Below are 25,091 nucleotides of genomic sequence, written 5' to 3' on the forward strand. Positions count from 1 at the left end.
GTGGTTTTATTTATGTTTTTACTTTACCAAGTTTATTATACTTGGCAATTTTGAAACAACAAAAAAAATTGACAATATTTTCTACACTTTTACATACAAGTATTCCAATATTTGGATTTTTAAATTTATTAGCTCAATTTTTCATTGCAGAATATTAAAAATGTTGAAACTTAAATTTGAAAAATTCCTAGTATTACAATACAGCTAAACAAATGAATAATTACGAAGTTAAAAATGTGTATGAACATAATTATGCTTGTTGCATAAATGTAAAATATCTAATTAATTGATAGGAATGCATATAGATATTAACATATAAATTTTATAAAACAAAAAGCTTATTTATTCGTTAGTCTGTCATTATCTACTTATGATATGTATCATGATTTATACAGAGTAATTTATTTATAATTACGCAATATTTACAATGTTTATAAATATTTTGAAATTCATATCTAATTATACTATTTTAAACTTTTTGAAATCTTGTATATCCAAACTGTATCAACACCTTCACCAATTGTTTTTATTTCACTTATAGTAGGAAGTGGAAACCTACAAGCAATTATAACAGCATCTTCTTGTAGCTCTTTAATAAACTTTATTTCAACATCTTTCATCTGAAAATGTATACTACATTAATTACATTGTGCAAGAGAAGCTATATGAAAAATAATATATAAAATTTACCATTTGATCGACACCAAATAACACAACATTATCATACTTTTTTAAGTTATAATTCCATAAATTCTGTTTTATAAATTTTGTCTGTAAAGATGAACTTGTGATTAAAGCTTTTAGTCTAGAGTACCATACTAACCAAGGATTTAATTCAATTCCATGGGCTTTAAATCCTGCTTTTGCTGTCGCAAAGACCTATTTATAAAATTATAGTACTGTATTTGTATTTACTAACAATTCAATATTTACACAATATGAAGACAATATTTACTATACGCCCATCACCACTTCCAAGATCAATCAAAGAACCAGTACGTCCTTCTAAAGCTTGCAATACATTTCTTATTTGCTGAGACGTAGCTGGTACATAAGGCAAACATATTTTGCGAAAGGCAGGACTCACAAATGGAATACATATCACACTAATAGCTGTCGCAATGCCTCCTAAGAGATAATATAAATGAATCACATTTATGGAAGTTAATATAATTACATTTCGTAATATATTTTCTATTATACTACCTGTTATTCCAATAAGATACAAGCCAAGTTTCGATGCCTTTTGCGGTATTTTTTGTGATGGATTGATATTATTAATTATGTCATTTATTTCATTAATCTCTGCTAATTAAATTGACATAAAATTAAAATTTGCAAATGTAACATAACATTTGGAAATAAATTTACAAATCTTAAAATTTTATTTTATGATTTGTAATTCATGAATCTTACACATTTTGTATACTTGTATAGTTGTCAGCAATATAAAAATTCTTTATTTACTTTGTAACATACACAAACAGTGCAGTTTGTAACATGCAGTGAAATACTAACCTCAAAACACGTTTGCATACACATTGCGTATCTACCTTGAAACATCACGAACATAGTTATGAAACAAGTTCAATATATTTGGCGCGAATTTTAAACGTTATAAAATTCTAGTGTTTTAATTTATACCAATATAGCTTATATGGAATATTTTTATGTAGATCTTGGTATAAAAAGAAAAATCTTTATTATTATTAAATGTTATACTGCTCAAATTTCATCAGAATTTCATATCATTTAAAGTGCATGCCAAAAATATTCAAACTGATTCACAATTTGTGATGTATCAAGATGAAAGCAAGGCAAGAATACGCAATATTCCCTAGATTTCTATGTTTGTATCGATACAATTTTCTCGTATACAGAATCGTAATTCTTGATCATGAATCGTGATTCGTGATTCATCACTGTATAATTACTTACGTATTTTCTCATCCTAGTAGTACGTCGGATAAGTTACTTCGTGTTATTTCTCGAAATAGTTCTGTTTGGTTCTTGCAACGTATTGTTAATGTTTTCGCGTGTAATTATTTCATTAAATTTTCAAGCAAATTTGTTTCCTTTTCATACGTTCTAATAATCGGCATTTTTACGTTTTTTCGTAACAAAGGCAGCTAAGATGCCGGTATTTCATACAAAAACCATAGAAAGTATCCTCGAGCCTGTTGCACAGCAGGTAAATATATTTATATTTCAATATTTTAATTGTTATATTTATAGAATCATCACTAACTTTGTTATGTTTCCAAAAATGTCATGGATATTTCTTACTTGGAATGGAGAGAGAAGGATGAAGATAGAAGGAGACAGATTTTCGATAAAAGGAATTCATTAATTTCATCTTTAAAAATAATTCACTTGTCATAATATAAGATATGTAGTAAATGTTTTTCATATGTTTTATCTGATCTATTTGTAAAATATATTTATATAATTTAAGATCTGTCAAACTAGAATTATTTGTTAAAAACATAATATTTAATACATGTTATGAAATTTATAATTTTGATTTTATGCCATTGATTATTATGAATGATGTTATTATCATGGTAAACCTGCCAAGTGACTTGTCTTTCTTTATATAGAACTATGACATCATTCTACAAATATAGGGCAGGGATACTAAATTCATCTTTAGGTCTAAAAGGTTGGCTATATGAAATTCAATCCTAGTACATATGAAAAATCATGTTATTTAAACTAAGATCATTCTGTATCTCTAAAAAAGGACATGTTCTAGTCTACCAATCATTAAACCATCCTACACATTATACATATGAAATTACTAATGTCCTCTAAATTGATTGTCTTTCTGAATATGCTAATTTAGATAACTCCAATGTTAATGTAAGATAAATATGTATATAGATATATTTATTAATTATACTAATCGATTATAGATATAGATATACTTAAAGGTATAGATTATACACTGTAGATTATAGTAATCGATTATAAATATAGATATACTTATAGGTATAAATTATACCTATACTAATTATATACTAATCTATACTATAGATTATACTAATTGATTATAGATATAGATTATACGATATAGATTATACTTTCAATTATACTAATGTACCCAAAAATTATTTAGAATAAATATATTTTTCTTTAGAATTATTGTATATTGTCAATTTTTAATATTTAATTGTTTTATGTTAAAATTATATGATATATTTAAATATATAACAAATATTTATAATTATTTGGAAATTTCATTTAGAATTAAGCTTTATTTATATGTTGTTCAGATATAGATTAAATACTTTTTTTAATACGTGTTTATATGACAAATGTTTGTTTATGTCCTAAATATATGAAGTAAACATAAAAAGATTATAAAAGTTACATTATTAACCTAGATAAATTTTTCAAAACTATTTCCTAAAAATTTTGTGTTATTGATGTTTGTATATTGCAGGTTTCGAGACTTGTCATCTTACATGAAGAAGCTGAAGATGGAAATGCAATGCCTGATTTGGGAAGGCCTGTGCAAGCAGTTAGTATGGCAGTGGCAAATCTTGTTAAGGTAAGTTAATCTTTTAAACTAAATTTACTTTAGTAAAATAATTTCATCATTTTTCTTTAAATTTTTTATTGATATATATAGGTAGGAAAAGAAACAATTAATTCTTCTGATGATGCTTTGCTTAAACAAGATATGCCTGCTGCTTTACAACGAGTTGAAGGAGCTTCACGTCTCTTGGAAGAGGCATCAGCTATGTTAAAACAAGACCCATATTCTGGACCAGCTAGGTATCGAAACTAAGACAAAATTCATGTTATAGAGCTGCTGTTACATAATCTTATAAAGTTAAAAATATTTACAAAATATATTGAGATAAAAATGTAATCTGTTTATTAGGAAAAAGTTAATAGAAGGTTCACGTGGGATCCTTCAAGGAACTAGTTCCTTACTTCTGTGCTTTGATGAAAGTGAAGTACGTAAAATTATTAGGGAATGCAAAAGAGTATTAGATTATTTGGCAGTAACAGAAGTTATTGAAACAATGGAAGATTTGGTTCATTTTCTTAAAAATTTAAGTCCTTGTCTCAGCAAAGTATCGAAAGAAGTGAGTGCTCGTGAAAAAGAACTAACTCATCAAGTACATAGAGAAATTCTGGTACGCTGCTTAGAGCAAGTAAGTACAGAGATAATAGATGTTAATATATGATATAAACTGTATTGATGTTAGTAACAAGTATTATAAATTAAAATATGTAATAGGTAAAAACACTTGCACCAATTCTCATCTGCTCTATGAAAATATTTATTCACATTATTTCTCAAGGAAGTAAAGGAGCAGAAGAAGCAGCTGAAAATCGTAACTATTTAGCTGGCAGAATGTCAGATGAATTAAATGAAATTATTAGGGTATTGCAACTTACTACATATGATGAAGAAGAATGGGATGCTGATCAGTTAACAGTGTGCATCAACTATTAAAAACTTCAGTATGGTATATAAAATTTGAATATATTTTGATATCTTTATTTCTCTTTTTAAGGTATTAAAGAAAGCACAAAGTGCTATAGAATCTAGGATAAGAGCTGCTTATGATTGGTTAGATGACGGACTTGCTTTGCGAGGTGGAGTAGGGGAAAAGAGTCTTCGTCAAATAGTTGAACAAGCACAACGATTGGCAGAAAGATATCTCCCGCCTTCACAGGCAGAACCATTGCAAAAATTAACTTCACAAATTGTTACTATGACCAATGCACTTTGTGAATTAAGACAGAATGAAAAAGGTTTATATAAACATACTTATATCTGGGTATAAAATGTGTTTTGTGAATTTTTTGTACTGATTCCTTATGATATTTTTATTTTCAAAGGAACTACACCGCAAGCGGAAGCTTTAGCGCGTGGTATAAAAGAAAAAACAAATGAACTTCGCAATGCTATTGCCTCTGCTATAGAAGCTGCTGATAAATCTGGTACCACGCAAACTGCTCACACAGTTGCAGGTCGTCTAGAACAAGCGAATAAATGGCTTCTTAATCCACAACATGATGATAAAGGACTTGGTCAGAGAGCTATAGCTTTAATTATACACGAAGGAAAAAAGGTACATAAATAAAATATTATATTCTACTGTTTTTTCTTTCTTTTTGCTATAGAATGTATGGGCATGTTATAACTATATGAATCTAGAAGTTTATCATTTAATTTTAATAATTTAAATGCCGCAAATGGGAAGAATCAGCAACACGTAGCAAGCGTAAGTTACGTGTGCAATTTGAGTATTCCTTCTAAATGCTAATAATAAAAACTTAATTTAATTATACTGTTGGTATCACAATATTTATATATGCGACGAACTTCTAACCTTTTTCATGTTTATTAGTTGATTTATGTTCTAAACACTAGGTTGCCGAAGGTCTACCAGGAATACATAAAGCAGAAATTCTACAACTTTGCGATGAAGTTGACAATCTCTCTCATCAACTTGGAGATTTATGCGCTCATGGTCAAGGGAACACACCTCGTGCCCAAGAAATCGCTCGTCAATTGTCGCATAAGCTGTATGAACTGAAAAATAGAATACAACAAGCCGTTGTGTCGAGAGTAGTCGAAGATTTCATCGATATAACGACGCCTTTAAAACAATTTACAGACGCTGTATTAGCTCCGGAAGGCACTTTAGGTCGTGACCAAAATTTCAATGATAAAACCCATGCTCTTCAAACATTTTCCAATAGGGCAGCAAAAACAGCCAGAATGGTGGCTGCTGGTGGTATGTGGATATATTATTATTGTAGTCCTATCATTGTTTTACTCATATAATAGAATTTATTTAAATCTTAGGTAGTGGAGGTAACAAAAAATTGGCGGAAGCGTTAACTGCAAGTGCTTCGCAAGTTGAATCTTTAACACCACAATTAATTAATGCTGGACGAATTCGAATGACTTATCCGGACAGTAAAGCTGCGGATGAACATTTTGAAAATTTGCGACAGCAATATGCAGAAACAATGCAGAGAGCACGTGCATTATGCGATGAAGCAACTGATAGTGGAGATTTCATTAGAACTTCTGAAGAACAAATGCAAAAGCATTCGTTCCTATGTGAGGAAGCTATAGCAAAAAGTCATCCACAAAAAATGGTTGACAATACAGCTGCCATTGCTAGATTGGCTAACAGAGTAATACTTGTGGCAAAACAAGAAAGTGATAATAGCGAGGATCCTGCGTTCATTCAAAGAGTGAATCAAGCTACAGACATTCTCCAAAATAGTAAATGATACACAATAATATCACATGAATTATTTAATTAAATTCTTTTAAATATATTTAATTACTATCTAAACTTAATAAAAAATACTTCTATTTAGGTGTTGCTCCGATGGTCCAAGATGCAAAGTTAGTTGCGATTAATATTAACGATAGTAATGCAGTTTCTCGTTGGAGAGAAAGTAACCGCGCAGTGAGTAGTATAAAACATGAATCAAGTTTTAATCATTGTTGTAATCAACTTATTTATTGTTATCTATTGTAGCTTTTGTCTAATGTTGGACAAGTCCGTAAAGCTATCATAATTCAACCAGATCTAATACCCCCACCAGAGGTATCGCAATTACATCTTAATGATGGTAAGTGTATAAAATTTTTTTGCATATATTCTTTCATGTTTTGTAAAAATGGGACTTTGGAAATAGGTACTCGATTTAGTCACTTAACAAATTTATGTTTTCTTATAGTTTTATCTTCATAGTATATTTACTCATGCTTTAAGTTAGTATTTAAAACATTTACCTTAAGTCATTTATCTCATTTTTCTATCCACTTATAATTCTCCAACAGTTATATTTAATTATTCAACGAGATAAATAAAATTCGCTTGTTATAACATATTTTCTTAGGCAAAGTTCAAACATTTGCTTTATTGTAACACAAAAGTTCTTAACATATTTCTTCCAGAAAAACAATTGCCAAGCCGTCAATATAATTACTTCATAGACAAAGGTACTATACACCTGCATAAAGATAATTTATGCATGATTAATTATCTTTATATTATTTATTATATTATTATATTTATTATGTTAGTTATATTATTATATCTAAATTAAATTATTATTATTATATTAATTAAATACTGCTTTTATGACTTCATTAGATACGCATAACTGAACAGTATTAATAAATCAAGAATATCATGTGTAATACTACATTCATTTTATAACTTAATATTAATATTTAATGAGACACATGGTATCTGTTTAAGAGAAATAGGATATCTCAGTATAATATTTTATTTTATAATTTTAATAAAAAATGAGAATATTTTTAAACATTTATTTAAATGCTAGTTGGTGAACCTTTAAGAAATCAACCATCGCCAAGCAATTTATGTGTCGTCAGCTCCAATTTAAACACAAATAAACCTCAACATCGCTCTATCAGCCCATTACCAAAGTGGGCACGTGAAGGTATTTACCATTATTTGAAAAGAAATCAAACAAGAATATATTTTTTGATTCTTTTTTCTTCTTATATAGTATTTTTAAATATCTTGCTTCAAAATGGAAATAGATATATGAATTTCCAAAGCATTTGTTCTTGAAAGTCAAGACATAGAAGTAATTACTTTTTTTTTATCAGGAGATAACCCTGATCTCCTATATCAAGAACTGGCTTCTGACAACGAGTTAGAAAAATCAGTTCACGATGGAGGTAATTCAAAATTAGTATTTTTGAGGACTGAAATTGCAAGTGTCTAGTGCTCAAAATTCTGTTTATCCATGGGAGCAAAGCATGTGTATAATGAAATTGAATATATATTATTTTGTATAGCATCTTTTTAACAATGAGGTTTAAAGAAATAAAACATACGTAATTTTAAGTAAAAATAGAAAAAAATCTTTTATTTACTGAAAAAATAATAGCGCATTGAACTTATTTTCGTTGAATTTTATAAATATATGTATACTAACAAATATCTAAAAAAAATCATTGTATCAAATAGTTTATTGTTTTTTACAATTTTCATGATATTTCTTCAGTTAACAAATTTACTTTTCATTTCTCTATACTAACAATTGCATTCATTGTTTTAAATAGTTAATATAAGTGTTAATTTTTCTTTTAATGCATTGCATAGTTGTCTTGTTTATTGGTGCATGTTTTACTATGATCATATGACATTAATATATAATTTTAAATTAATATGTGTTTATATCTTTAATGCTACGTGGAATAGTAGGCTACTACTATGATTATGGTAATAATGATGGTAATTATGAAATGTGCATTGTTTTTATGTATATTAAGTGCACAATGGTTGTATTGTCAAAGAATTTATTATTTGAGAAAACTTATCATTCTTACATAAATTATTATAATTTACACAGAAGTCGTCCCACCGCGTCCACCTCTGCCTGGTGGAGATATTCCGCCTCCACGACCTCCACCACCGGAAACGGATGATGAGGATGAAATGTTTATGCACGCACCGCAGCCTAATCAGCCTATAATGGTATATTCAATTTATGTTTTAATTCTTTATTCTCAAAAATGCAAGATCGACGTATCATTTTAGTAAAATTTCAGATGGCTGCTCATGGCTTACACCAAGAAGTACGACAATGGTCAAGCAAAGACAATGAAATTATTGCTGCTGCAAAGAAAATGGCTATTTTGATGGGTCGATTATCAGGTTTAGTTAGAGGAGAAGGTGGTAATAAACGGGATCTGATCGCATGTGCTAAGGCCATTGCAGAAGCTTCTCAGGAAGTAACTCGTTTAGCTAAGGAATTAGCTAGAGAATGTACCGACAAACGTATTCGTACTGTATGTATATAATTTATCTATTACGATTTATATTATGTTATACAGCTAAAATTAATATTTTTCGTAAATTTGTTTTATAGAATCTCCTTCAAGTTTGTGAACGAATACCTACTATAGGTACACAATTAAAAATATTATCTACAGTGAAAGCTACAATGCTAGGTGCACAAGGTACGCTATACAAATTGTTTAATTTTCTATATATAATAAAACATATTTTAATTATCTGAGAATAGAATATTAATAAAAAGTCATAGAATTTGGGGGAGTTCTATATTTTAAAGAATCACTTAATGAAAACAGCTATTAATGACATTTTTCATACATAGAGACGCTCCCCACCTGGGAAGAGTTGATGCTTTATGGTAAAAATGTTGATAAATTATGCTTGATGTTTTTATCATTCTCTTTAGAGTTTCTTTTATTTAACTGTTTGAATATTTCACAGTTTTGCATTTGCATTACAATGCATGCATATTTTAGTCTTCCCCAGAGTATACTATGAAAGAATTTATTACATAAAATTTAGGAACGTTAAAAGAACATATAAAAAAAATGTACTTACCCAACGAATTATAAAATGTATAATTTAATTTTTTAATTTTCTAATTTTCAATTTAATTATTGATGTGTTTGATATGCCCTTACTCATCACGATGTAGACGAATTGATTGGCTGCAGTAAGTTAATGAAATAAGTATAAGTTAGCATAGAAAATATAGTTAAAAAAGTTAATACGTGGATATTAATGTTGTGTATATTTAAAAAGCAACATTGTACTCTAAAAGATATACATACTTCATATACATATAATACATATAATACAGTTCATGATTGTAAACTGTTAATATTAATTTAAATTAGTCTAAAGTTCCTACTTTCTATTTGTATCATTCATCTTATCTTAATATTGTTATATACATTTTACATACTTCATCTTTTTAGCATGATATTTCTTTGTTTTTACACGTTTTCTTGTTTCTTTTCTATTACATGTGTGTGTATGAACACGTACATACACTATTTTTATATGCTAATATTAGCATCTATTATTCATATATTTGCATGTATTTTCCAACATAAATGATAAATTCATTATGTATAATATTATTCAATTATTATATTCTCACACATTCCTTATTACAATTGCAAACAAAAATTTTTTTATAGCACGCATCACATATATGTTAAGAACTGAATTTTCATTACATTAAAGTTGCTCATAAGTTATTTCATTATTATATTTCAGTATTGTATGTACATTAATTAAGTAATGTAGTACATATTTTATAGATTTTAATATGTAGTAGAAGTGAATACTTTTATTTTTTAACACATTCCTTTTAAAACTTTTGTGGAACAAACTTAGACCAAATTAGCACAAATACTATCTCTTTTTTAATTAAATATTTTGGTGTAAATGTTTTATTCTATTTTAACTTTTGTTACTTTCTTCTGTCTGGTAATGTTAAAAACTGATTTTTTTTTTATTTTCAATGTTTTAAGTTTATTTAATATCTAATTCACATCTAAACTGTAGGTACAGAAGAAGATCAGGAAGCAACAGACATGTTAGTTGGAAATGCTCAAAATCTTATGCAAAGCGTAAAAGAAACTGTTCGTGCTGCAGAATGTGCCAGTATAAAGATTCGTACCGCATCTGGTATGAAATTACGCTGGGTGCGACGACAGCCTTGGTATCAGTACTAAGAAAAAAAATTGCTATAATGAAAATAAAATGTAACAGATGGGTAAGACTTCTTAAATATTAGATACATTTTGACTGATTCCACAATATATGTCATGAAAAAGTGTTCTAACGAGGAATAACATCCAAATTTTTAAAATTGATTTTAACAGTGAAATACATAATAGAATCCGAAAGGTACTGAGTATTTTTATTTATGATGGATTTTCAGAAATAAGCACTATATATTTTAAAAAGTTAGGTAATTGTTAATTTTTGTAATAATTGTGAATAAGAAAAATATATATATAATCTTTAAATTTATACAGTTTTATATAATCAAATCCATTTTAGATGTTTGAATGATATTCCCCAAAATGTTCAATAATATAAATCTATAATTGTATAATTTATACTTCTAAATGTACTGACAAATGCTGTATTCATAATATAGAAGTTATAGTTTATAACATAACAAACGAGCTAGTGATTAATATTAAAAAAATATTTCTTTCGGATTGAGAAACATATCTCAATCGTTAAAAAATATAATCGAAAAGTATTTTCAGATGATATATTGAAGAGAATGCTTAATTAACAATTTTCAGAGTCTATCTCTCTTATATAGTTTCATTAAGAATCACAGAATAGGAAAGTAATATAGAGATGATAGAGCTTATGCCTTATACAAATTATCAATTTGCTATATATTTTTGTGTATACTAGCAATAAGTGTACTTCCATACGCGCTCATACGCGCACACTCACACCTATACATACATACATCTGTCAGCCTAAAATCAGCACAATTAATAAGAAAACAAATTTTTGTCTACATTCATTGAAATGCCATATTAATTCTAGTATGATGATAGTATGATGTATTTTTACAAAGTGAAAATGCGCGAATATAATTTTAATAGGTGCTATTTACCACAATATACACGTAGAAAATCTTACATGCAATACTACCTATAACAAGGAAATCTATTTTTGTAAGTTTTACCTAATCATCCTTTTTAACACGTTAGTCGCCACGTCGCACATATTCGTGCAACGGGTATACTTCCGTGAGGACCCCGTCACCAACGTATGGTGACGTTCTTCTTGTTCGAGTTAACACGTTCGTCGCCCAGCGTGTTTCGGCTATGTTTCCTGCGGGGCCCAAATCCAACCATGGCTTCCTCAATATTCGAACTCGATGAAATTCTATTTATAATTTTTTTTCTAAAATTCACTACTTCGTCATCACTACTCTCCTCACTTTCAAATATATTTTCACACTGTTTACTGAACATTTTGAGGATGAAAAAATCACTGATGTGCGTCTCACAAGTATTCTTCTCAACTAAATTAAAGATCTGAGATATCTGCCATGAGATCCCTCGGAATACTCCAGCTGGAAAGTTTATAGCTTTCTCCATTTCAGAACTAAATATATTTGTCAGAGATGAAAGAACATCGGGATTTCCCGTCTGAAATGTTGGGAAAACCCCCAATACCCTAGTCCAGACTTTTACTATAGCTACACTTAAGTAATAAAAATAAGAAATAATTTTAATGTTCCAATCTGGCTTTATGACGATGGGTTCAGGTTCGAAGTGACATAGCGGGTCACTGGACGTAGCCACGGTCGGATTTGGGCCCCGCAGGAAACATAGCCGAAATACGCTGGGCGACGAACGTGTTAAAGGATTTATATAGCTGTCTCTGTATTCTTACCTTCTCCAAAGTGGTGCTATATACGTGCAATATAGATCTGATATACTGAAACATAATGTAAGAGTAAATAATGTAAAACCAAATATGTATGTGGAATCAATTTAATATATACTTTAAAGAAAATTGTAGATTTAATATTAGCGTAAATAATTTGTAAAATGAAATCATGGAATATTTATAGTATGTAATATTCATTTTGGTAATATGATTTAAAATAATTTTATATAAAGCTACTTATAATAAAGATTAATTTTTATTATGCAATACAAATACAAATATTACTTTATAATATACTATTATGTACACAATATTAACGTAAGAAATAATAAAATTAACAAAATCGTCACCATTAAAAATATCATTCAAGAGAATCCCTCTTTATCGAATGTAATCCAGGAACTGAGACTCCTGGCATTTTATTTTTTGGTATCTTCCCAGGTCTTAAGTAAGGATTATCTATAACATCTTGTTGTGTTGTAGTTTCTCCATTTTGTTCAACATCTTCATTTTGTCCTTTCATACCTATAAAAATGTAAAATATTATGAATTCGTTTTTAACAAAGAAGTAAATTTTTTCATATCTATTTAGAACGAAATAAGACCTTCTTCTGATTCTTCTCTTTCTTGCTCCTTTCTCTTTTTAATTGGACTTGGTTCAAATTGAAAATCTTGATCGGTTTCAAAAACTTGATCTTGTGGAAGGAGTGCAGAAAGGTAACTAGGAAATTGTGGTTTACATGATATTACTGAAAACAGAAATGATAAAATAATAATACTGAAGATTCAATTCTTAATTAAATGTACATTACTTGTATAGAAATATATTAGTTTACCTGAATTGTATGAGATTTCTACTTACATGGAAACATACTATTATCTTCTGTTAAAAATAGACTATGTGTATCTCCAGTTTTTGCAATGAACCTTGTCAAAGCTCTTTCAATATCACGTTTTTGTGTTGCTGCTTTTTCTCTTATTGCTTCATATTCTGTTACTGGCTGTTTATGCGTCTGTTTATAAGTAAGTAGTATAAGTAAAAACTGTATAATTAAAAACTTGTGCACAATAAATATCTCAAAGTAACTAAAAATATTAATAAATATATAAATTGCATAATATTTTCATAAATGCTCTTTACCGGTGTTCTAATGTATGCATGCGGATCAGGAAAAGGTGGTAAATAACTTGGTATATGAGATGGATGACTTTGTTTCACTCCAGCTTGCAAAATATTTAACTGCTTTGATTGAGTTTGTTGTTGAAGCTGAGGCAAAACTGTTCTGTTAGCCCTCTTGCCATAACTTTCCAGATTATCTAATTTTATACCCATATTTATTAATGCTACTATAACATCCGCAATGAGTGGTTCCGTCCTACCAGACAGTTCACAGTAATTTCTTGCAGACTCTCCAACCTCTATAAGAACTATAAATAATTCATGCATATATTACAAATTTATCAAGTAAGATTTAAATGAACTATAATATCTTATAAATGATAAAAGGAAGAAGATAAAAAGTAAAAAGTAATATATCAAAGGAAATATAAACAATTAAAATTTTGAATAAGAAGAGGTTAGGGACTTTAGAATTAATTGAAATTTTTACAAGACTGTAACATTTCTGTGAGAATTTCTAATGCTTGCTTCTCACAAGTGTCGTAACCACATTCCACCAGAATGCTACAAACTACATGATTCAATATTTTTCTTCGCGTATTTGTTGTTTGAATGTCCATGTTGTTTAGTAGTAACAAATGTTTGGTGATTACAAACTACTACATATGTACCTACATATGTATAAGCACTATACACTAGAAACTCAAAATTATTTCAAAATAATGTAGAACATAACATAATTAAAAAATTTAATAAATACGCTTTTTTTATATGCATTATTTCTATTTCAATATATTTATTTTTAATAAATTAATATATTCTATGATTAAACATTTAACGTTTAAAAAATTTATAAACTAGTTAAACCGTTTTAAAAAAATTATTATTTATTTTTTGTATGAAACACATGCAAGTAGAAGAGAATAATTTATTTAATAATGATTCTATATATGGTAATCACGAATTCCTAAATCTATCAGAATTTAACTAAAAGTCGTTTTATTTCTCCAGCACATTTTAAACTTTTTATTTTATATTTAACATTCACTAAGACTAAAATATTAGATGTATTTTAATCCATTACCCTTAAAATTGCTATAATAATTTTGTAGAATAATATTTACATTCTTTTACTACATGATCATGCTACCAATCAGTTGGAACTTTAACAATAATTACTTAACAGTGAATCTGTTAAGCTTTCGTTTAATATTCCGATCGTAAAGTTGACCGAACATCTGATAAATTCAAAAGAAATAATTTCTAATGCAGAAGGAAATTTTTATGCAAAACGTAATAAAGTAATGTATGTACTTGTAGAACAGTGAACTTAATTGATACGCATTTGTTACCATAACAAACGTTAAGTACATATGCGCACGTAAATCGTAGATTTTTATGGAAAAATTATTTTAATGTATAATTAATAACTAAGATTATGGCGTCAGGTTTAGAAAGCTACGTAAATCGTATCCTTTATTTAATTTGTGTTTTCATTTATTATCTTATTTTTAGTTTTTATATTTGTCCTTAACAATTTATAGACACTGTTTCTATTATTACTTCTGATGGCAGAAACTTCATCGTAAGTAAATTATTTTTAATGTGTACATAATTTCTACATGAATTACATTATATTATAATTATTATCACAGATTCCTATGCATACATTATTATCTAGAGAAATATATCATTTATAACCAATTGAATAGTCAGTTTAATCTTATACCAATAAATGACTAAGGTCCTTTTTCTCAATTTAAACTGCACTGTAATTGTTCCTATGTTGAAATTGTAAATACTAAGATCTTTATATTTTCAGGGAACATTAAAAGGATTTGATCAAACTATTAATATAATATTAGATGAATCTCATGAACGTGTGTATAGTACAACGCAAGGTGTAGAGCAAGTAGTATTAGGTTTACATATCATCAGAGGTGACAATGTGTAAGTAATTTAACTTAATTCACTTTCAGTGTGTTCAAAAGGTTCCTTCCATAGCATTATTTTATTTATTTTAACTATGTTCATTAATCATTCAATATTATTTAAGAGTATATTATATATAATATATATAAATATATGAAACAGGAGATGATATTAATTTTATTTTTATTCTGGCAGTTTAACAGACAACACAAATACTGTTCAATAAATAAATAAATAGTAAATTATTAATGTACATTTTATAGTATATAACTGTTTCATAATCAAATTTCAAAAAATTGATTTATAAAAAATACAAAAAATTTTAGTAGAATTTTCTTTTTTCTTTTAGGGCAATCGTAGGAGAATTGGATGACGAGATGGATGCACGTTTAGATCTATCAGCTATAAGAGCTGATCCTTTAAGTTCTATTGTACATTGATGGAAAATGATTACAATTATAATTATTACTGCTTGAAAATAATAGTATAAGTAAACAATAACAACAATAATAATAATTAAACAAGAATCTGTAATAGTGAATTATAGTCAAATGAAAGTACAATTTCTCTTACATGGGTTGTACATTATATAAATTTTATCACTTTTTATATCCATATTTAAAATATTTGTGTTTTAAACAAAGTGCAGTGGGGAAATACAACCATTGTTTACAACGTTATGAGTAATAGTAGAAAAACATATTAGAATTAATAATTAAATTGTACAAAAGAGTTTCACTATATGATAGTAAACTATATTTTTTACAAATGTAATTTTCATTTTTTAACTTTCTAGGTAATAGGTAATAATAAAGGAAAATATCAATAGGTTAACATTGAATAATGGCTGAACAATTCTTTAGATTGAAACATATACTCTGTTTCTAATATTATTTATAAAGAGGAAGTATTTCTTAATCTGCGTTTTAGCAGAGATGTATTTAATATTAATACATGGAACATATGACTGCCATAACGGGTAAATGTAATAATAGGGTAAAAATTTTGCTAGCAGTGTAAAACCTAGATTATCATAAGGTTCACATTTATTTAAATACATTTTTAATCTGCAGTCCCTACAAAATTTGAAATGAAATATCTTTTGATATCTATCTATATCTCTTCTAATGTAAGTAAAAAAGTATGTCCATGTACAATTATTTTCAAAACTCTTATAAGTACATTAGTTTTTTATAAAATATTGCATTTTCATACTGTATCATGTACTATGTCATTTTATTGGTGTTTTGACTTATAATAATAGGCCTTAGGCCGTTTCATGTTTAATGAATTTATGTCGTTCTGATACTGTCTAAACATAATTTAATAAAACTTATATGCATTCTAGAATTCAAGAACTATTTGCATATAAATTATACACACACATACATATATTCATATATATATTCATATATATGTATGTATGTATTTCCGTTATGTATCATACATGGAAGACATAAAAAAAAGATATAAATCAATCTATATAATCAGATTTTTCATTCATCATATCTTATATATTAAATGTCTTTTTAAATGGATGAAGATGTTCAATATATACATATACATCTCCGCTGAAAATTTCATTTGCTATTATTCATAGATATATTTGATATATTTCTCGTGTATATAATATGATTTATATTTTTAAATAAAATATAGAGTCACGTAATTATGAGCATTACTTATATCATTCATTGGTATGTATACTTCATACAAAGAAATGCTTCAAAGTGTGTAATTCATGTACAATATTTAATATTTTTCTTCCAATAGTTTAAATTTATATTTTGCTATTTAACCACTATCGAGCATTTGACACCATGTACAATTGACACAATCAAAAGATCATTAATCTGGACCGCCATAAATGAATGCATTATCATTAATGCATGCTGTACAAATTTAAATTACAATGAGAATTATCACCAGGTACTTCGCTTATGTACCTACTTGAAATTGCTTATTGCCTTAATTATTAGTCACGATATTGGTCCTATTTCGATTTCGTCGCCTGATTCGTCCACCGCGTCTATTTTGGTTTGTTCCATTCCACTCAGGCCCCTCCATACCGAAGTTTGGATTCGGACCATTCGGATTGAATCCCATCATACCAGAATCTGGAGGCACTGAAGTAGGACCGGGACCAAAGTTATTGAAATTGCCACTAGGGTACGATGGCGCACCATCGTACGAAGAATTAACGTCTGGTCCGAAGCCTACACCAGGTGCTGGGCCTAACAACCCAGCCCCATTGTTGCGTTGAACATTAAAACGTGGATCAAAGTTCATCTGATTCTGAGGCACAACTGGTCCATTCATGGTCATTCCCGGAGGCATGTTGGACATTCCCGTCATACCCATAGGTGGTATGTTTTGAGGGCCCATGGGAGTATTCATAATAGGTCCTATAGGCCCCATATTTCCAAGCATTGGATTTGGACCCATTGGCATCATGCCTTGTCCTCCTTGCATACCTTGTGGTCCAGGCATACCCTGAGGAACAGACATACCACCAGGACCCATTCCCATGTTCGATATTTCTATTGACGACTGCTGTACATTCTTCATCATGGAAGCATTTACATTTTGAGAAGATAAATTGGAAGCCTCGAGAGCTTTTCGACGTGGATCGGATCGGACTTGTGGGGGTGACTTTGGAGTATCCATTTTAATTGGAGGTGGAGACATGGGAGAATCAGCTAATTCGATTTTACCGATTCTAAATATTTTACGTAATCGTGGATCGTATTTAACCTGTGCATCATTTTTAGTAAGTTTAAGACCTGTATAATCAGGTCTTGGTATGTCAACAACATATACTTTATACGTCATTGGAGGATGCGAAGAAATACTTGCATCAATTTCCGTACAAGGAACGTGCGATGGTGCCGGTTTAAAAGGCAAACTCAACATTTGTCGCAAATCCACATCAGATTTAGTAGACGCATCTGTGAATCCTGCACTGACAACTCGAAGATCAGTATCTCCAAAACCGGTTTGGAATTGTTGTCTGAAATCCATATCCTTTCTCCGAAGATCCTGATCTGTCTTAGTTCGGAGATCTGTATCCATGTTAGTATCAACAGCAGTAATGCCGGAACTGTAGATACTCGTTTCCAATCTAAGATGCTTAGATTCTTTTTTACTATCTGTTCTACTAGGGCTGCTCAATTTCTGTTCGTCTCGACGTTGTCTGGGATCTCGTGACATACGGGGATCTCTGGAAACAGGTACAGAACTTGTTCCAGGGGAGGAACGTGGACTCGATGTTTCATTTTCAATTTTTGATAACTGATTTGAAGTATTAAATGTGTTGATACTTTTACTGTGAATGTTTGATTCGTCTGATGATATTCTGTCCGGTGAAGATTTAACTTTTGAGGAATAATCTTGTGTAGTATTTTGTTGAAAAGATTTACCAGTCGTCGCCTTTAGTGACGATAATAACTTTGATACCTCAGCACTAATGTCAATCTTACTTAAGTCTCCAAGTTTGTCCACAATAGCTGCTGGCTGAGGTATAGTAGGAGCAGAAGGTGTAGTTTGAAATTCTTCTTTAATCACAATACTCTGTGACTTTTCTGCAGATTCATTTTCATCTTTCAACGTATCTTTATTGGAAAGTACTATTGTAAGATTTCCACTTTCATCATCGTCATCGTCATCCTCATCGTCCGAATACCAATCTTCTAAAATTTGATCCGTACGTCTGCTCGAAAGTGCAGAGAACTCATTTTCTATGTTTTTAAAACTATCTTGTGCTGCCCGTTGTTGTTGCTGAATACGCATGAACAATTCCTGTGCCTTTTTTGGTAAATGAGCTGGTATTTCTTGCTCTTCCGTACATAGTGAAGAAGTATCACAGTGATTATTAGTTTCTTCGTTTGCGATATTTGTTTCTGTAACAATTAAGTAATCTTTTCTTTACTTTTTTATTTTTGTTTTTACTTTATACAATAATAAAAATTGGTCCTACCTTCCTGATCAGTATTTTTGTCTTTCTGCTTATCGTCATCTTCCATTGGCATTTCTATAACAAGATCTGTTTCTTCATCTTGATCACTTTCTTCATCGAACTTAGACTTAGTAAGATTTGCTACTTCATCAGCTATACTAACAACAGGTGGCGGCTTTTGCGCATTTAGCAATTGCCTTAAATCTACATCTTTTGAATCTTCAAGTAGTGTTGTGTCTTTCTTTTTTGCCTGAAAGTGAAAAACATTACATAATATTATAGTTATTCATAAAAATTTATTAAATGAAATAATAAATCACTATACCTGTTCTAGTATTTCGTCTTCTTCTACGTCTTTTGTGAAATCTTCTCTATCTCTTGATTTGTTTAAATTTATTTTGTTCAATTCAAGGTTATTAGCTTCAGTATAAAAATCCATATTTGGCATAGATTGGGGTATTAATGGTTTTTGTAAGTGTTGTTGGGTTGCTAGACCCAATGCAGCATTAGGAAGTTGCAGACCAAGTTCATTGGCTGATGATTGTAACAACATGATTTGTTCGTATGGAACCCTATCTTCATCTGAACCCCATCGAGTTTTCTTACCTGACGATTTCCTTTCTCTAACACTTTTCTGCTGTTGTACTTGTTCTTCTATACAATAAATTTTACTTTTAATACAAACTATACTATAAAAAATATAAATAAAAATATCATTAAATACCTTTTTCTTCCCTTTCATTATTCTTTTCTGTGGTACCAGTTGGAGCTGATATATTTAGTTCAAAAAGACTGGGAATTTTTTGATTTGTAGTTTCTTGACCTTGCGCTAATGCTCTAGCTGTATTATTTATCATTAACAATGCCCCTTCTCTACTTAAACGTGGAAAATCTCCAAGAATTTCTTTTGGTGCTGTTTCTAAGTGTTTTAACAAAATCCCTTTCACCTGCATAATAGTATTTTATTTAATATATGCTTTTCTAAACTATATTAATTAAAGAAGATATAAAAGCTGAAATATAATAAGTACCTGCTCATTTAAAGGTTGATGTGAAAATTTACAATTCTCTCCCTGACTACATTTTAATCCTGTATGAAAAAATTTACATGGAAAATCGTGATGCATATAAAGGCATTTATCTCTCTTTGCACAACAGTCCATAAGATAAAATTTGCAGAGTTCCATCTTTCGAGGTGGTAAAGCATTGTGTGAAAAAGGGCAATCATCTCCTCTATGGCATTTTCCTTGCATGTAATAAACACATATAGCATCTGGATCTTGATTGTGGTCATTATTTTGATTTCTCCGTCCATTTCTATCATTCCGCATTTGCCCACGGGTTTTATTTTTACCACCACGTTCATTTTTACCGCCTCTACGTCCTATAAACGTAAATATCATTTGCAATAACTTAATAATATTGATTAATAATATTATATAATATTACTATACCTCCTCCACCGCCACCTCCTCTTGAATTACTACGCTTGTTATCATTATCCCTATGTCGATTTACATTAGGCCTATCATCATAATCTGAATTACTATCAAAATTCTCATGCTCGTTTGTATGTCTTGGAGAATTATTCTCTTGCGAATCTTTCCTAACAGGTGAAGCACCCCTAACAAATAACATTTCATCTTCATCTTCATTGACATTTTCGTCGTCGCTCACTTTTCTTCTCTGTAAATCACATATTTATTATAAATCCATATAAAATATTATTTAAATTAATTCTACTAATAACATTAAATATTATGAAACCTTTTGATCCTTATTACGGTCTTCCTCTCTTTCATCCCGCATTCTTTTTCTACTCTTATTTCTATTATTTTTACTCTTAGATTTAGAATCTTGATTCCTGGTTCCATCTTCCTCTAACGCTGCCCTAATTGCTTTTTCCACATCTCCTGCCCAATCTTCTGATGGATTTTTGTATTTTAGAAACCTATCATGCTTGCTACTTCCTTGAACATTTGATTTCTTATTTTTATTGAATTTAGCATCGAAAGCTTTAGTTTTTGGTATATCTGCTTTTGATGCACTTTTATTGGCGTCATTATTTACTGGTGGTGGCAGAGGTTCATCATCTTCATCGGAAGGAATTTCCCCATCTTCCAAATCATTATCATCATTACTAAACATATATTAAAAATACATAGTTAGCCAAAAATATATAATACATTCAAACTGAGTGTTATATAAACTTTATGTAGTTTAAAATATTTTTATACAGTATTAACAATTTTTTATATTGTGTATGTAATATTATATATATTATATGTATATGTATAGTTTGTTCCATATAATTAAAAATAGAATGTTCAATGTCTGTATCGATGACAGATTTTGCTTGATATGCTTTATTAATAATATTATTTTGAATATATTTTAAGTCTCTCTCTTGAGAGACTTAAAAGGTCTATAAATTTTGATCTTAAATAATTCTATGCTAATGAATAAAGAATTCATTTGTAATATTAATTAAAAAATTAAAATAAATTAAATTATACAAAAATGTTACACCCTCAGGTATTTATCATTTTATGCATTTTTCAAAGCTGCATGTTTGTATGTATGGAGGTAAAATCGAAAATTTTATTTCATTAAAATCATCATCATTTATCATTATCATGATGATCATCATCATAATCATCATCATTATCAATATTATCATCATCGTCATTATTCATTATCATCATCGTCATTTAAGAATCATTAAAGAAACGCTAAATGCATTTCTTTGATAAAATAACATAAAAAGTTGCTAGAACAAAATTGGACTGTGCTCATAAAAGCTGTCAAAGCATTAACAGCAATGGTCATTAAATACATCACATGTTGTACGTTGAATAAAGGAACATCGAACTTTGGTCGAGCAGAGTATAGCTGAAAGAAGCTTCCGCTACTAGTTGACCTGAAAACATTGGCTGCTTTGGGAGGTGACTAACGACACGTTGTAGTACAGTAAGCATCGATCGATGCAACTTTGAAATATATACCTAGTCAACGTAACATATGCTTGGGAAATAACTGTTTTCTGAATGTCCGCTATCACCGATTTATCCGGAAAATAGCATATTTTAGAAACGTACGTTCAGTCGTACAGTATATAAAGGCACAAAATTACAAATGTAGAGGAAGAAAACCCATATTATTAAATGAAGCATATAACCATTCCCACATATTTAAAATAAAATACACGAATATAAATTGAAAAAGTAATATGTAAATTGCAGACGCTAAAAGATTGTTAAATTAGCATAGTAAAAAAACGCATGATATCTGTATATCACGAAGGAAAATAATAAATTGGAATTTCCTTACCCACAAATCGTGTTCATTATTAACATCATTATTCATCATCAACTACCATAATTCATCATCAATGCAATAGTATGAATACGAATATATAACATATCACATTATTTCTACAGCATATCTCATCGTCATCGTTACAGCATTATCAACAGTGCATGTAACATTTTTCGATAATCGTGCGTCAGAATTTCTTTGCGTGTAGACCCCGTTTGTTTCGTTCATTCACGTGTATACACATGTATGTAAGGTATACACGTGTGTACGTAAGGTAGGTTGTACATATGTACATGACGCACATCTACATGCGCGCTGTGTATAAATTTAGTCTTTGAATGTGTATTAGGTACATGTATAAATACGTCGTACTCGACCGGGAAATGTATATATGTATATATCTTCTGTATATGTATATCGTCTCCCCGAAGATCCCGTGCATATTTCTTTTACTCAATACAAACTTCCGTTTCTGAAATAATTTTATATCGATATTTATGTAGTTCTTCAATGCTCGTCAAAATATGTCGTTAAAATTCGCACCGTTATAAATATCGTTATATCCTACCGTAATAAATATCGTCATAAATATATAAGAATTAAGATATACGCACGAACATTTGCACACATATCTTATGAATCACCACAAAGCTAACATTTTTACTTGGAATTTTACTTGAATATTAATTCAAGTAAATTTATTAATGCCTATCATAAGGAACATTTTTAATTCCATTTAAAAAGTTGAATTTACTTTCTGCTATTTAATATTGGAATATGTATATCGGAGAATTTCTTTGTCACGAAGATAACCTTGGCCTTAAGAATCGTGCCAAGGTACTCAACGTTTAAACCATCTTATGTTATAATTCTAGAGTAGAGCTGACTTAATTTCAGAGCAATGAAGAACCATAAAAGGAGACACGAGAGAACAAAAAGATTAAGTTACGCGTATTCGAACAGTGTAATATGACTCCGTTTTTTTTTTCTCATAGTGCCAATGGTATATACCGAAACGAAAGCGGGGGACCAGCACGGAGCTTCTGGAGAGGGGGTTCAAATGTGTGTAACGTGAATTGGTAAACAGTTCTAAAAATTTCGACTGTTTTCGACTGGTGAATAAAAAATGTTGGAGGCAAACCTTTGGATTAGAGTCTCAGCCGCGGAAACACTCTCTAATGCCATTGTTTTGTCCCGATCGATCGTGTTTTGTACCGTATGATATAGCACTGTGGCCCGACGATGATCATTCGATCGATTGACGCGACCACACTCGATGGCTCTTTGCTTGGAAAATAATCGCGTGCCTGAATTCTAGCATTTGAAAAAATTTTCAAAAATACTCAGTTTACTAGGACACTAATTAGCCTACAAAGAATCGTGTTTCTCGTGTGTCTCTCCGTTTCTCTTTCTCTCTTGCGTGCGCGTGCGCACGCCCAACAACCGAACGTACCAGAGGTTTTTATTAAAAACGTTTTCTGTATCTTTTTTCTATCGTTGCCTCAGTTACATGTCTCTGACCTCTTTTTTATCCTCCCAAATTAATTCTTCTCGCCTGAGCACAATATTCAGGCTAATATATCTCGTTTAATTAAAGTGTCTTTTTATTTCTCTGATTTATCCGTAAATTACTATTTGCACTTCTCGATTCGGCGAAGAAATGGATAGATTTTCACTGTGTGTCTCTCCTCTCCTTGGCTATTAAATTTCGTTAAATGACGTGATCTTACCACTGCAACGTCGTGGCATGACGTGGCATATGGCTGACCGACCATAAGCTCTCGTAGGCGTTTCAGAATTATCTCTTTTTCCTTACGCTCTTAACTATCGAATGAAATACGGAGATAAGAGCAGAGCTCGATAGGAAATACGTATAATGTACTTTTTTCTCTTTTTTTAAAATTCGTAATAATCAAACGAAAAGGAAAAAGCGTTTTTCCCCAAAGATACGACTCGAAGCTTCGTAGAGTTAATGTAAAGACGTAGCTTCCACTTCGACGATTCCCGTGTGTTCCGTGATCTGATAACAGCGCTCTCTTTTTTCAATTGAAAATATATTGGGAGAGAGAGAGAGAGAAAGGGAGCAACGAATAAATTTGTTCGTCTCGCCTTGCCGATAAAAACAACTGCGAGTTTAATCAGACGCGCGTCTGTTATTGAAATTTAATCGAGAAATAAAATGTTTTAATGCACGGACTCGACGCGATTCGTGTCTATCCTGGATGGATTGACAGCGTTTTTTACGTCTCTCGTGTACTTCCGCGTACTTAGATTATTTATCTCAGCAAAAGAAGAACATATGTTATTATGAACGAGACTAGTCGCAGGCAGGCGAAAAAGAACGATGGTCGGACAGAGCGTATTACTATGTCAGCAGATTGTATAAAAATGTATCAGTTATGAGACGATGAGCGAAAACTTCAAAGATCAAACTAAACATGGCCACATCTGGAACTATTCTGAGCAGGCAGCTGTACGAAACCTCGGAAGAAGGGCAACACGAACGGGTACCGAGCTGGGAGGGAAAGCAGCGCTGATTCCG

At 30.1% G+C, this 25,091-nt stretch overlaps 5 protein-coding genes across 15 annotated transcripts; 2 read left to right on the forward strand and 3 right to left on the reverse strand.

Moving 5' to 3' along the window:
• Positions 1–320: 320 nt before the first annotated feature.
• LOC117157294 (ATP synthase subunit C lysine N-methyltransferase) lies at positions 321–1,535 on the reverse strand. The gene is made up of 5 exons (XM_033335258.2): positions 1,417–1,535; positions 1,207–1,308; positions 956–1,128; positions 691–879; positions 321–620 (listed from the first exon to the last, which is right to left on the reverse strand). Exons 1-5 carry the CDS (start codon positions 1,418–1,420, stop codon positions 465–467), a joined length of 624 nt encoding a protein of 207 aa, XP_033191149.1. The 5' UTR covers positions 1,421–1,535; the 3' UTR covers positions 321–464.
• A 355-nt stretch (positions 1,536–1,890) lies between these two features.
• Positions 1,891–10,829, forward strand: Vinc (vinculin). Of its 8 annotated transcripts, none has more exons than XM_076624797.1 (19): positions 1,891–2,038; positions 2,126–2,191; positions 3,446–3,553; positions 3,635–3,780; positions 3,890–4,166; positions 4,253–4,453; positions 4,533–4,773; positions 4,861–5,093; positions 5,396–5,762; positions 5,834–6,262; positions 6,361–6,452; positions 6,525–6,618; positions 6,947–6,991; positions 7,339–7,458; positions 7,631–7,702; positions 8,380–8,504; positions 8,579–8,818; positions 8,899–8,989; positions 9,148–10,335. In XM_076624797.1, exons 1-19 carry the CDS (start codon positions 2,027–2,029, stop codon positions 9,321–9,323), a joined length of 3,135 nt encoding a protein of 1,044 aa, XP_076480912.1. In that variant the 5' UTR covers positions 1,891–2,026; the 3' UTR covers positions 9,324–10,335. The 8 variants fall into 8 exon arrangements, with proteins under 8 accessions (XP_076480912.1, XP_076480915.1, XP_076480913.1 ...); XM_076624798.1 differs by lacking the exon at positions 9,148–10,335 and adding an exon at positions 10,359–10,829 and having other exon boundaries at positions 1,893–2,038; XM_076624802.1 differs by adding an exon at positions 2,298–2,662 and having other exon boundaries at positions 1,894–2,191.
• Positions 10,830–11,752: 923 nt separating this feature from the next.
• Positions 11,753–14,009, reverse strand: Taf8 (TBP-associated factor 8). Of its 2 annotated transcripts, none has more exons than XM_076624813.1 (6): positions 13,880–14,009; positions 13,366–13,652; positions 13,087–13,237; positions 12,830–12,973; positions 12,575–12,749; positions 11,753–12,272 (listed from the first exon to the last, which is right to left on the reverse strand). In XM_076624813.1, the coding sequence occupies exons 1-5, from the start codon at positions 13,962–13,964 to the stop codon at positions 12,586–12,588; spliced, it is 831 nt and encodes a 276-aa protein (XP_076480928.1). In that variant the 5' UTR covers positions 13,965–14,009; the 3' UTR covers positions 11,753–12,272; positions 12,575–12,585. The 2 variants fall into 2 exon arrangements, with proteins under 2 accessions (XP_076480928.1, XP_033191148.1); XM_033335257.2 differs by having other exon boundaries at positions 13,835–14,009.
• Positions 14,010–14,485: 476 nt separating this feature from the next.
• Positions 14,486–15,956, forward strand: LOC117157296 (U6 snRNA-associated Sm-like protein LSm8). The gene is made up of 4 exons (XM_033335260.2): positions 14,486–14,813; positions 14,889–14,929; positions 15,167–15,294; positions 15,626–15,956. The coding sequence occupies exons 1-4, from the start codon at positions 14,783–14,785 to the stop codon at positions 15,714–15,716; spliced, it is 291 nt and encodes a 96-aa protein (XP_033191151.1). The 5' UTR covers positions 14,486–14,782; the 3' UTR covers positions 15,717–15,956.
• Positions 15,957–17,011: 1,055 nt separating this feature from the next.
• On the reverse strand, positions 17,012–24,988 carry su(sable) (suppressor of sable). Of its 3 annotated transcripts, none has more exons than XM_033335228.2 (9): positions 24,916–24,988; positions 23,691–23,863; positions 20,999–21,371; positions 20,686–20,917; positions 20,263–20,615; positions 19,956–20,178; positions 19,557–19,885; positions 19,253–19,481; positions 17,012–19,175 (listed from the first exon to the last, which is right to left on the reverse strand). In XM_033335228.2, exons 2-9 carry the CDS (start codon positions 23,732–23,734, stop codon positions 17,245–17,247), a joined length of 3,714 nt encoding a protein of 1,237 aa, XP_033191119.1. In that variant the 5' UTR covers positions 23,735–23,863; positions 24,916–24,988; the 3' UTR covers positions 17,012–17,244. The 3 variants fall into 3 exon arrangements, with proteins under 3 accessions (XP_033191119.1, XP_076480911.1, XP_033191121.1); XM_076624796.1 differs by having other exon boundaries at positions 23,691–24,247; positions 24,916–24,976; XM_033335230.2 differs by lacking the exons at positions 23,691–23,863; positions 24,916–24,988 and adding an exon at positions 22,562–23,060.
• Positions 24,989–25,091: the final 103 nt, after the last annotated feature.

The sequence above is a fragment of the Bombus vancouverensis genome, chromosome 15 (assembly GCF_051014615.1).
Source record: "Bombus vancouverensis nearcticus chromosome 15, iyBomVanc1_principal, whole genome shotgun sequence".
In the NCBI taxonomy this organism is placed as follows: Eukaryota; Metazoa; Arthropoda; class Insecta; order Hymenoptera; family Apidae; genus Bombus; species Bombus vancouverensis.